A 12,930-nucleotide genomic window follows, 5' to 3' on the forward strand; every position below is an offset into this window, starting at 1 on the left:
TTTTCCCCCCCCTTCCACTGGTGAGCTTGAAAACACCCAAGCGGGTTTTTGGGGAGGACGGTGGCTTTTTAGGGAGCGCCGCCGGCACGGCAGACGGATGGATTTGTCTTTCGGGAAGAATAAAAGGGAAAACTTTTGAAAAATCTGGTTTTTCGGTGAGCGAGGCGGGGGATGCGGCACCGATGTCCCCCCCGTCTCCACCGGCTCGTGTTTGGTTGGGTTTGGGGTTTCGGTGGGTTGAGGTGCCGGTGGGTGATGCCGAGCCCGATGCCAGGGTGCGGGTGGGGGATTTGGCGTCATTCCCGGCGTGGGGGTTTTGGCATGGCCGGGGTGAGACACGTTTTGGTGAGCAAAGATTTGGACCGAGCCAGCGAACGCAGTGCCAAAGGGATGCTGCGATTTATCGCCGGGAAGAGGAGCCGGTGGTCCCTGAGCGATGCTGGATTCTGTCCTGGAGTTGGCTCAGATCAAAGCCGTATCCCAAAAAACCCGCAGCTTTTAAAAATAAACCCATTTTGTGGGTTTTTTCACCCATTCTTGCCTGGATGGATTCCCCTGGCTCAGGAATGTGCTGGGATCTCTGGCCGGGCTGAGATGTGGCTGCAATTAAAAAGGCAAAACTCTGCAATGGCTTTTTCCCCCCTGGATCCCTGGTGCTGCTGCCTGTCCCCTGCCTGTCCCCTGCCTGTCCCCTGCCTGTCCCCTGCCTGTCCCCTGCCTGTCCCCTGCCTGTCCCCTGCCTGTCCCCTGCCAGCTTTGCCTACACATTGCCGCCACGCACCCGGCATGTTGCCGGGCTTTTTTTATTTCCTTGCAGCAAGGGTGATGTGTTTTGGGGTGACTTCCTCGCCGTGTGACGGCACACCAGGAAAACACGGGGAGAAACGCTGGGCGCCGTGCCGGCTGCCAGGCTCCCATCCCGCAGGCACCGTGCGATGTGGAGGCTTCTCGGATGCTCCTTGCCAGCACGATGGATGAGCTGCTGTGGCATTGATGGGAGGCGTGGTACAAAGGGAATGCCGTGCGTGTCCAACTGGATTTAAGCCAGATGGTAGTTAAAGGTGACACCACAGTCTGCTGCTTCCCCCCGGTAAACCGGTGTGGGGAGAGCGGGTGGCTTCATCCCGGCGGAGCATCCCTCATCCCAGCTCACCGGCACCAAGCTGACACCGTGGCAAACCCCCAAACATCCACAAATTTGGGGTTTGCTTCCCAAAAACCCTCCACAGACTTGGGGGAAGTGTCAACGCGGCACTGCTCTTTGGGGTGAGAGCATCCCGTTGGCACGGTGCGGGCGTCCGGTGCCATTTTGGGGTGACGCCAGAGGAATAGCCGTACAAACCAAAGCCAGCCGGAGCAACCGATCCTCATGGAAGGAAGACGCCGGCGCATGGAGCCAACATATTTTTAATTTATTTAATTGAATTTCTATTTTCACTTCTTATCGGCGAACTAACCTGCATTGGCTCTGGGCATCGTTCCCCGGGGAAGCGACGGGTGCTGGTCGCTTCGGGGCGGGAGAGATTTCGGGGTGGCATTTCGGGGTGGCCGCCGGGCGTCGGGGTTTGCTCCATCGCTCTCCTCCCTCGGCCCCGGGGCGGGGAAACATCTTGCGCCAGCTCGAATAATTCCCTCTTCATTTGCATTCTTTACCTTGAAGGTATTTATAGTCTCTTCGCTGCCTTCTCCTTCCTCGCTGGTGTAAATTTAGCTCCTTTGCTCTCCTCCTGTGCCTTTATCCTTCGGGCGGAGCTGATAAGCCGGCTTTTAGCGCCTCTTTTCACCTATTTTTCCCTTCTCTAGCCTGCCCGGGTCAGGATTCGACCTGGCATCTCCATCCTGCAGAGATCAGGAACCTGAGCACTCTCCTTTGTTTCTCCAACAATTTTATTTTTCACCTTTTAACCTGAAGCTGCGGCAGCATCGGGTGGTGGAAGGTGTTTTGGGGTGATGGTTTATTTTTGAGGGGGTTCCGCACTTGGGTGGCCAGTACCTGGTTGCCCCCCCAAGGCTCCCCAAGCCCTTCGAGGGGTCCCCAAACCTTTCGAGGGTCCCCCAGCACGAAGGTACCGCTTTGTCCCATCCGCCTGAATTCATACGGGGGAAGGATGCAGCACAGCATCCCAAAATCCCCCCCACGCCCTAGTTTTGGGGGCAGCCACCCCGATTTTGGGGCAGCCGGTAGCAGAGCTCCCAGGGGTGCAAGTGGCTTTCTCAGCACCACATTGTGGGATTTAATTTGGGGGGGATAAATAATCAGTTTGAGGGTGACTGGGGTTTTTTGCGGGGTGCGTGGCAGGGGATGGAGGGGATGCTGTTCCCCCGGCAAATCGCAGCACAGAGTGGGGGGAAAAAAAGCTTCGCATTGGGGAGAAGTGGCACCTTTTGGGGTCCTTCGACTCTGGCAGGGACGCGGCACCGTGTCAGCTACCGGCAGCACCAATTTTTGCAAGGAGAGAGTGATGGGACCCGATGTCTTGCCCGGCTCTGGGACACTGAGAGCTTTGGTGACCACGGCGAGGCACCGAGACCGTTGGGTTTCCCAGCATGGGCAGAGCCGCAACCATTTGTCTTCCACCTCGGCAAAATCCAGCCTCTTTTCTTATTTTCTCCTTTTTTTATCTCTTATTGTAGATTTTGCCGGTGGTCCCCGGCTGCCAACCCTCCTGAGTTTCGGCGCAGTGTTTTATTCCGAGTGACACAGCACAATCGGCGAGGGATGGAGAAAACTGTCCCTAATTTCTCAGAGCGCCAAGGAGATGGAGGCAGAGCCCTGTTAATGACACCGGAGCCAAACAAAGAGACTTTTCCTGCCCTTGAGTGCCCCCAAGGCGAAGAACGAAGAGCCGCTTTCCTTCAAGATGCAAAAAAGCCCCTGGAGAACGCGCCTTTATCTGGGACGTCGGTGGAAACGGAGACGGAGCTCGAGGAAGATGCTTTCTACGCCACAGATGATCTGCCGACGATGAGCAGGGAGGGGAAGGGACCCTCTGGGGCCGAGCTGTGCCCGTTGCAAGAGGACCCCGACTTCTTCTCGTCACTCTCCCGTCAGGAGCCCGACGTCGCCCTGGAAGCGCACGACGTGGCCGGTAAGTCCCCGGTCGGCGCTGTTGGGGTGGCTTCTTGGGGGACGGGGACGTCTCCCGGTGCTTTGTCTGTGCCTGGTGGTGCTCGGGTTGATTTGGTTGCTTTGCCCGATGGTTGCACCATCGTGCCCAGGCAGCTTGTGGTGGGCGTTTGCTCTCTTGGCATTGGAGATGTTCCCCAACTCTCGGCATCTGGCGGTGAAATGGGAAGCGCGGTACGGTGAGAAATGTGCGGATTTGATGAAAGCAGAAACGAGGGTGCGAATGCTGGGCCGGCATCCCCACGCCGCTGCCCGGCTTCAGCACCACAGACAGGCGCAAAACCTGATGGTGGGTCAAGCTGGTGGTTTTTTGGAGACCCCCCATCCCCCTGGCATGGCATTGGGTCCCCAAACGGGGACACCTTGCGCATCCTATGCAAGGTGGTTGTGCTCTACCGCGTGTTGGTGTGGGACTGGTGCTGCGTCAGGAGGGAGCAGATGGGGGGCTGTGCCGTGGCGGCGGTGACTTGCGTGTTTTCGGTATTGCTGGCAAAGCCGCGGTCATGCTGAAACCGTGCCACCTGCGTTTCGCTGAATTCCCCTCTTCTCAAACGGAAACGCTCCTCCAGCTCTGCTGAGGGCAGCTGTGCGCTTGCAGGGCGAAGGCATCATCCTCTGCCTCACCGCTTGGTGCCGGGGAAGCCATGCCGTGAGGGTGATGGGGGACGAGGAGCTCTAGCAGGGACTGTTTGGCTCCCAGTGCTGGTGTGGAGCTGTACTGGGATGTCCTCGGCATTGTGAAATCCCCCTGCGCGCGCCAGAGACTCTTGCAGGGGATGTTCTGCTGTGGGGTGGGGGATCTTCGTCACCCGTGGGAGACCCTGTTGGGTCCACCCCAACTCTGCTCCAGGAAAAGCTCTTCTCCAAGGGCTCTTTGAGCAGGGAGGTTTTCATAGAATGGGTTGGGTTGCAAGGGACCTTCAAAGATCATCCAGTCCGACCCCTTGCCATGGGCAGGGACATCTTCCACTCGATGAGGTTGCTCAAAACCCCATCCAACCTGACTTTGAATACTTCCAATGATGGAGTATCCACAACTTCTTTGGGCAACCTGGTCCAGTGTCTCACTGCCCTCATCATAAAACATTTCTTCCTTATGTCCAGTCTCAACCTGCCCTATTCCAGTTTAAAACCGTTGCCCCTTGTCCTACAAGTCTTGGTAAAAGTCTTTCTCCATCTTTCTTATAAGCCCCTTTTATATATGGAAAGGCCACAAGAAAGTCTCCCCAGAGCCTTCACTTCTCCAGGCTGGATAACCCCAACTCTATCAGTCTTTCTTCATAGGAGAGGTGTTCCAGCTCTTGGATCATTTTTGTGGCCTCCTCTGGACCCACTCTGACAGGTCCGTCTCCATGAGGCTGCTCTCAGTCTCCCAGTTTGTGATATTGGGGATTGCCCTGACCCAGGACCTTGCATTTGGCCTGGTTGAACTTCATGAGGTTCTGGTTGTTGGCCTACTCCTTGGCTCATCAAGAAGTCACGCTGGCCTGTCGAGGTCCTTCTGGGCAACATCCCTTCCTTCAGGGTATCAACTCAACTTGGTGTCGCCCACAAACTTGTTGAGGGTGCGCTCAATCCCAATATCTACATTGTTGCTGGAGATATTAAATAGTATTGATCCCAGTACAGACCCTTGAGGGACACCACTGGTTACTGGTTTCTGCTTGGGACATTGAGATGTTGACTGTAAGTCTTTGGGTGCTGTCCGTCCGGTTCCTTATCTATTGCACACGGCTGCTGCAAGTTGTCTGTAGATCCCCAGTTGTCCAGCTTCTGTCCCCATCTGCTTTGGAGGATTAACCCTCTACTGCCTCAACTTCTCCATCATTTCAATGCCAAACGCCAGCCAGGTGCCTGTCCTTCCCCGTACCCGTGTCCTCACTGGAAAACGAAGTGGGTCGTGGCCACAGATGCCACCACTGGCCAGTGATTTGCCTCGTTAACTGTCCCCTGGCTGGTGGGTGGCTTTTTCCCTGGCTGGAAGCAGTAACAGCAGTGGTCACCGGTTGCGATTCTTCTTCAACACTGCTTCCTCGTTTGAGTTTGCCCGTGTCTGCAAACACCAGTTGACTTAAAACCTTATCTCCTGGCGCAGGCGGCCTGTTTGGTGAGTCCCGCTGTTACTTACCCACCACGAGGTGGGTGGGGAAGGACCACGTTGCATCTGGGAAGCTTTTCAGCTCTCGGTTCCTTCACCATGATCAACGGGTGGAAAATTAACTCCAGGGGATGGACACAAGTGTTTAAAGATGGTGTTTAAAGGAGAAGGGAGTTGGTGCCCAAAAAATAGGGAGGGCTGTGTCAGGAGATGGAGAACATCCCATCCAGGTGTCCAGCCTGGCTCTGGATGGGTGGTGGGGCTCAGTTGGGGTCCTGGAGTGCTTTGGGTGGACCCAGTTCCAGCCCTGCTTGTGGGCAGACTTAAAGGGATGCAAACCCCCATCGCTGCTTCCCAGCTCAAAAAAACCCGAAGTGAAATGGCCCAAAATGCCCCAAAACAGAGGCTAAGACTGGCACGCCATTCGAAGGGTCTTGTGGGATGGGAAGACCCCGCATAGATGCTTGCGGTGCCGCCAACCTCAAGGTTTTGGGGCTCTCCTGATGCCTCCAACAGACTCATCACGGCAAAATTACCCCGGCATCTGCCAAGTGCTGCTGACTGTAAGCCGGAGGTGGTTTGGCAGCTGGCAGTAGGTTTTTCGGAGCCAGGCAGAGTCCACGCTGCTGCCAGGAGGTCAGCAAGCGATTGCCGGGAGAGATGTTCCCCCCGACGCGGGTGGGTTTCGGGGCGCCGCTGGCGCCAAGCAGCGCTGCTCGCGTGCCAGAGAGCACCGAGCCGGTGCCGCTGGTGGCGGGGCAGCTCGCCCCGCGCGGTACGACCCACGGACGGCGGTGCAGGAGAAGAGGCGGAGGAAGAAACCCCACGGCCACCGCTCACCCCAGCGCTGGCGGTCATGGCAAGCGAGCGGCGGGCCAGGCTCTGCAGCGCGCGGGCTCGTTAGCGGAGGAACAAGTGCCGTGGCGGCTCGGGCAGCTGCTCCGTTCTGCCCGACTGAGCTTTGAGCCGGTGAGGAGGAAGGAGCTGCTGCCGGGGATTTCCCGTCCCCGGTCGTGGTACCCGAACCATCACCCTGTTTTCGGCTGGAGGCACCGTCAGTGATGGGGGCTGGGTGCCACATCCCACGGGGACCCTTCTCGTGGCTTTTTGGTGGCCTCATCTCCCCTCCTTGCTTTCTGGGGGGGATGTTTTGGGGTGGCTCACCGGGATTTTTTTCGGGGTGCTATGCTGCACAGGGGCTCTTTTAGAAGTGGTTCGGGTAATTTGTTGTTGTGGAGGGGCTGGAGATGCTCCAGCCTTTGCCCCCTTCCTAGCTTGGGGCTCATCCCCGTCCCCGCCTCCGGGCAAAGCAGGGGTGCCGCTTCCCCATGGGACCCGGTGAGGGAGGATCCAAATCGCCGAGCCTTTATCTCCAAGCTGTCATTCTTGCCTCGTTTCCCGAGTTGCCGGCGCCCTTATCAACCCACACCCGGGGAGGGGAGGGGAGGGGGGGGTTCCTCCCTGTATCGGCGTGGGGATCGGCAGGGCGGTTGGAGCCACGGTCGGTCGCAGCCCATCAACACGTCGAGTTTTAGCTCGGTTCTTCCTCCCTTGCACTGCTCACGGCATCACGTTGGCTTGGGGCTGCCTGGGGAGGGACCGGTCCCTTTGGGTCCCCGCACCCCCAGTCAGCCAGCTTCGTGTCCCCGCTGGGGACAGGGGACGAGGTCGGGGGTTTCACCGGAGGTGAGGGGTCCCCCCGCTGTGTGGGGAGGTTTTGGAGGAGGGTTTGCTGGCTGGGGGGGCTGGGGCTGGGTGGATTGGGGTTGTGCTTTCAGCTGCACGTGTGGGAGGGACAGCACCCGGCTCCTCCCCGCGCTTGGGGATGGTGCCACGAGGTCCCCGATGCAGGGACGTCCTGCTTTGGGATTGCCATGGCAGCGTGGGGTGTCACAAAGTCCCCAATACGGGGACGTCCTGCTTTGGGATTGCCATGGCAGTGTGGGGTGTCACTGTGGGTGTCACTGCAGTCCCTGATGCGGGGATGTCCTGCTTTGGGAATGCTGTGGCAGTGTGGGGTGTCACAAGGTCCCCAATGCGGGGACGTCCTGCTTTGGGATTGCTGTGGCAGTGTGTAGGGTCACGATGTCCCTGGCATGGGGACACGTGCATTGGGGATGCTTGGGGCAGTGTGGGGTGTGACAAGGTCCCCAATACAGGGACATCTTGCTCTGGGGATGCTGTGGCAGTGTGGGGTGTCACTGTGGGTGTCACTGTGGTCCCCGATGTGGGGACGTCCTGCTGTGGGAGTGCTGTGCCAGCGTGGGGTGTCACAAGGTCCCCAATACGGGGACATCCTACTTTGGGATTGCTGTGGCAGTGTGGGGTGTCACAAGGTCCCCAGCATGGGGACGTCTTGCTTTGGGATTGCTGTGACAGTGTGTAGGGTCCCGATGTCCCTGGCATGGGGACACGTGCATTGGGGATGCTGTGGCAGTGCGTGGTGTCACCAAGGTCCCCGATGCAGCAGTGTGTGGTGTGCCCGAGGTCCCTAATGCAGGGACATCCTGGTCTGGGGTTGCTGTGGCAGTGTGTGGTGTCACCAACGACCCCGGTGTAGCAGCACGTGGTGCCGCAAGGTCCCCGGCACAGGGACATCCCACTCTAGGGATGCTGTGGCATCGTGCGGTGTCACCAAAGTCCCCGATGCAAGGGACAGCAGGATGCTCTGGGGATGCCGTGACGGTGTGGGGTGTCACTACGGTCCCCGTGGCAGCGTGTGGTGTCACCAAGGTCCCCGATGCAAGGGACAGCAGGATGCTCTGGGGATGCCGTGACGGTGTGGGGTGTCACTACGGTCCCCGTGGCAGCGTGCGGTGTCACCAAGGTCCCCGATGCAAGGGACAGCAGGATGCTCTGGGGATGCCGTGACGGTGTGGGGTGTCACTACGGTCCCCGTGGCATCGTGCGGTGTCACCAAAGTCCCCGATGCAAGGGACAGCAGGATGCTCTGGGGATGCCGTGACGGTGTGGGGTGTCACTACGGTCCCCGTGGCATCGTGCGGTGTCACCAAAGTCCCCGATGCAAGGGACAGCAGGATGCTCTGGGGATGCCGTGACGGTGTGGGGTGTCACTACGGTCCCCGTGGCATCGTGCGGTGTCACCAAGGTCCCCGATGCAAGGGACAGCAGGATGCTCTGGGGATGCCGTGACGGTGTGGGGTGTCACTACGGTCCCCGTGGCATCGTGCGGTGCCACGAGGTCCCCGACACAGGCTCGCCACGCTCTGCGGATGGTGAAGCCCCATAGCACGTCGGTGCCGCAGGCTCACATCCCCACCAGTGACCTCCGTCTAGGAGCTGCCGTATTAATTAACCAAATTAATCAAGGCAAAACGTGCGTTGACTTGATACAAGAACGGTAGAAGAGAGGAAACGGCGTTTGCGGTCCTGGTGTAAGGTTATCGACCTGAAATCTGCTGTTCCTGGCACTAGAGCTCTCGGGTACGTCTTAGATTTAGCCGAATCTTCTCTTTTATGCCTCATAACGTGTTGAATCGCTGGCGCAGGATCCGACCGAGCTACTGAGGGTCAGCATCAGGCTCCTCTTCTGCTCCCGGTTGCATCAGAGATGGGGTTTGATTCGGTTTCGATGTTTTAATATCCCTGGTGTTGACCCTGGTTCTGCAGGACAGGAATTTATCCACTGCATATTGGACTGGAAAGCCCAAACCGATGCACGCTGTGCGGTTTGACCACGTGCCAGACTGGGACAACTGGGAAAATGCCCAGTTCAGGCACTAACAGCTCGTGTGCTTTAGCTAAAAAGAAGCGTTTTCATTCCAAATCGCTTTAACGACCTGCTACCCGCCCGTGATAGGCGCCCGGGGCTTTCCTGTGCTGCAGGCAGTGAAACCCGGCCACAGCATCGTTTATTCCTAATTTAGAGCTTTTTATGGTTATTTTGATCGCAATGGTGGGGAAGCCGCTCTCGGTTTAGTTCGGGCCATTTCTAGCTCTGGGAGGGGTGGGGGGGAAGAAAGAAAGCAGGGTTTATTTTAGGATCCAGGCGACTAAATAAATGCAGTGTGGCTTTTTTTGGGAGGCAATATATGAAAGCGCTGGCGGAGAACCAGTGCCCGCGGGCTTGTTCGGCACCGCACAGCACCCTGCACCGCCTCGTCCTCTTGGCAGGGGTTTCTAGCAGGAGCAAACTCCCCCAGACCCTCCCACCTTGGCGGGGGGGAATCACCCCTTTGAGCTCCTCAAAGGATGCTCAAGCTTTTGCAGCATCAGGCGGCATGGCAGCTTGGGAAGCTGGAGATAGAGAAGTTTTTACAGCTACTTTTTTTTTTTTTTTTTTTCCCCCCTGCTCCATTTAGGAAAACACGATGCCACGGAAAGGAGGTAGGGGAGGCGCTCACAGCGCCGGGGTTTTAATTTATACAGGTCTGACAGCGAGGACAATACCCAAGATGGACTGCATGTGGCAGGGGCTGAGGCTCAGCCTTTGTCCCACCTCTGCGTCCCTTTTGTTTCTCCACCTATTTCATTTCCCCCTCCCACTTCTTCTTTCTTTTTAATCCCTTCTTCTGTGTCCCCTCTCCATCCTTCTCCCCTTCCCCCTCCAGTCTTGACTTGCAAGAACCTCTGTCACGGGCCAAGAGCCTCTTTTGATTCATCCCTCCGAGCACCATTGAGGAGCTCTTGAAGTTGAGATTGCTCCCGGGAAAGGCTGATCCTGATGCTTGGAGATCCCCTCCCCTCTCCAGCATCCATGTGCACGATCCGATTTTTTTTTTTAATAATTCCCCCCCTCCCCCCCCCCCCCCCCCCCCCCGCTGGAATGAAACTCAAGAGTCCACTTGAGCCCGGAGTCACGCATAAGAGCCCAGGAAAGGATGCTTGGAGCCGTGTTTGCCTCCGCTCCCGTCACCACCCGATGCCGTTGGGAAATCAAGGGGCAGGACACGGCGTTCCCGGGGTGGAGGTGGGCTCAGCGCCCGCTGCCCACGCAGGGAACGACCCCGGGGGAAGGTGCTGGCTTGTCCCAACAGCTCAGTGCTCGCTGGTCCCGTGGGGCTGTCGGTTGTAGGTATTGTTTTCTTTCCAAATACGCTCTCGGAAAGTAATTAAATGGCAGAAATAAGCCACGGGGTGTGACGGTCACCGGTGCTGCATGTGTCGGGCAGTTGTCCCCATCCGCGTCTACAGCCTGGAGCGGTTTGGGGACAATCCAGCCTTGGGTTGGCAGTAATTTGGGTTTTAATTGCCACTGGGGAGTAGCAGTGCTCACCCATTTGGCCGCATGTCCCTCCGCGACGCCGAGAAGAGCCTGGTTTTGGGGCACCGCTGCCCAGAGGGTGATGTCTGGCTTAAATTACTTTAAAAAGGGATTATTTCAAGCTGCAGGGCTCCATCCGTGACTCAGTTTCCCCTCGCACCCCGGCAAAATCCCACTGCCATGGAGGGAGGGATCTGGGGCTGTGCGCTTGACTCCCCTTGCAAAATGGGGAGAAATCCAGCGGGATTGGGGATGGCGGGAGCCCTGTGGTGTCTCTTTTTGCACGCTCACGGAAGTGTATCCTCGTAGATGTCCTCAGTCCTGGACTCTGAGATGTTGCCACCTTCGTCATCGTTAAAGCAAAGCTCGTTAGATGTGGCAGGGACTTTCCTAGGGGCATCCTGCTAAATGGGAGCTGCTCTCTGGGCCGAGCTGCACAGATCTTGGTGGGACGAGGGAATCACCGGGATGATATTGCCCGAATTTGGGTCTTTTTTAGGGGTTGGTGACAAATCGCCATGGGTCGGGCTGGCTCCTGATCCATGTTGCCATGTTATCCAGCTTCCCACCCATCCTGGAGCCTCTCCGAGGGGTGTCTTTCACCCCAAAAACGTGCTCGTCCTCGCTGTGGGAGCATGGGGGGGGGTGGATGAAGGCTGAATGACTCTCCGAACCCTCTTCCCTCCTCTGAAAGTCCCGAGTATCCTTTCGGAGGGGATGGGAGCAGGGAAGAGGGCAAAGGTGGTTTTTCTTTGCTTGGAAGAGCAAAGTCTGCATGGCGCTTAAATAATCAAACCGCCACGGAGCAGATGGAGATAAGGAGGAAGTGGCTGGAAAAGCACCAATGGCAGCTCGGCCGCGCGGTAGAAATCAATAAATCCCGGCAGCGGATGGATGTCACAGTCCGGGGATGCCTGAACAGGATCCGCAGCACGTGGCTGGGTGTTGGGCTCAGGTTCCCGTTCATGCTGGATGGAGCCCTTCGGATGTTGGGCGCTGGAAAAGCTGGATTTAAGCTGTATGGCATGGTTTTTCCTGGCTTGCGCAACAAGGATTTGGAGATGGAGACGTGCCGGGTAGTTTGCGGGTGCAAGGTGTTGCAAAGGGCCATGTGTGCTGCTGAAATTGGGTGGCAGGCATCAAACGTCACTGCAAATTGCAAATGTTTGCTGGTTCCTTTGCACAGCCCTGAGTCAGGGCATCGGGTTTGGGATGGAGCCGGGGGATGGCCCCAAAATGGGGTGTCAGGTTTTGAATGGAACCAGCGCACGGCTGTGCTCCCCATTGCAACGTGGACCTGCCCATTACGGCTTGGCAAAGCTGCTCCAGGGCTTGCACGCCACAGAGCGGGTCCAAACAGATCCACCATTTAAAAAAAAAAAACCCAATAATTGCCATTTTTGAGCCATGCGTCACTATAGCACAGCCGCCCTCTGGAGATCTCGCTGGTGTCTTTGAGCGTGGCCAGTCTGGTGATAAACAAGATGATTTTTGTGTTAATCTGGATGATGTTGAGTGGATGCGTGTGGTCCGGTTGCAATTTCACATTAAAGTACTGAGAAGCATCTGCACCCAGAGCCATACTGGGAGCAGCTGGAGAAAGGGAGATGGTTTTCGGATGCGTGTTTTTTTTTTTAATGCTGGTCACTGGGAGCCTGCAATAAGGACCTCTGATGGAGCACAAATCAGCCCCATGGAGACACGGGTTGGCTGGAGATGGGCTAAAGTGGTGGTATTTGGTGGCTGCGGTTCACCACTGTCGTCTGGGGAAGGTAAAGGATCATGCATGTGCCTGAGATGGAGAACTCATGTCCGGAAATTGTGCAAAATAACCGTTTAACATCATTCACCGCAGCTAAAGGAACATCTCTTGCTTTGCTCTTGGTGGTGTCCTCCTGTCCCCGAGCAGGTCACTGGCATCGGTCTTGTTTCATGTTGGCTGCCAACAGCTGTGAGCAAAGAGATAGAGAAGGGAAGCAGCATTTGGGGCTTGCACGAAGGGAGGGAGCGTTGGTCTCTTAAACAGTGGTTTCTGAAGAGCAATTTCTGCTGTTGCTCAACTGCTGGTTGAGTCCGTGCGTCTGTCTTGGTCTGAGCCGCCCCAGCCGGCAGTTGTACCCAGGGAGACACCAAAAAACCCCAAGAAATTGGTCCCTAAAGTCTTCTGGTAGATGTTCTTGTGGTTTTACAAGCCCAACGCTTAAACTCTTCCTTAACCAAGTCTTAAATTCTTTTTCATGGAGCGTGTGTGAGGGTCTTGAGATGCTGCCATCTGTCCCACCTCTTCCCCAATTGTTGTTGATTCAAAGAGCATCTGGATGACCCTTCTTGGGGGTAGGGACTTGCAGATGAGAGGCAGGAGCAAAGAGCTCTAGCAGTTGGTTTACAGGAGCCTGGGAAATAAAATTAACAGGATGAGGAGGTCAAAGTCTACGCAGGCCTTGGAATGCTCAGATTTGTCCTAGATCTGGGCTTTGGCGG

The 12,930-nt window shown here is 56.8% G+C and overlaps 1 protein-coding gene across 2 annotated transcripts in view; it reads left to right on the forward strand.

Moving 5' to 3' along the window:
• WIZ (WIZ zinc finger) overlaps positions 1 to 12,930 on the forward strand; it is a 58,422-nt gene that overhangs the window by 4,086 nt on the left and 41,406 nt on the right. Inside the window, exon 2 of one of the 2 annotated variants that reach the window (XM_075725173.1) lies at positions 2,635 to 3,089. In XM_075725173.1, the coding sequence (XP_075581288.1) occupies positions 2,635 to 3,089 (455 nt within the window). Of the gene's footprint in view, positions 1 to 2,634; positions 3,090 to 12,930 lie in introns of those variants that run through there. The other variant, XM_075725174.1, reaches the window with a different exon arrangement.

This window comes from Pelecanus crispus, chromosome 27 (assembly GCF_030463565.1).
Source record: "Pelecanus crispus isolate bPelCri1 chromosome 27, bPelCri1.pri, whole genome shotgun sequence".
NCBI lineage: Eukaryota > Metazoa > Chordata > Aves > Pelecaniformes > Pelecanidae > Pelecanus > Pelecanus crispus.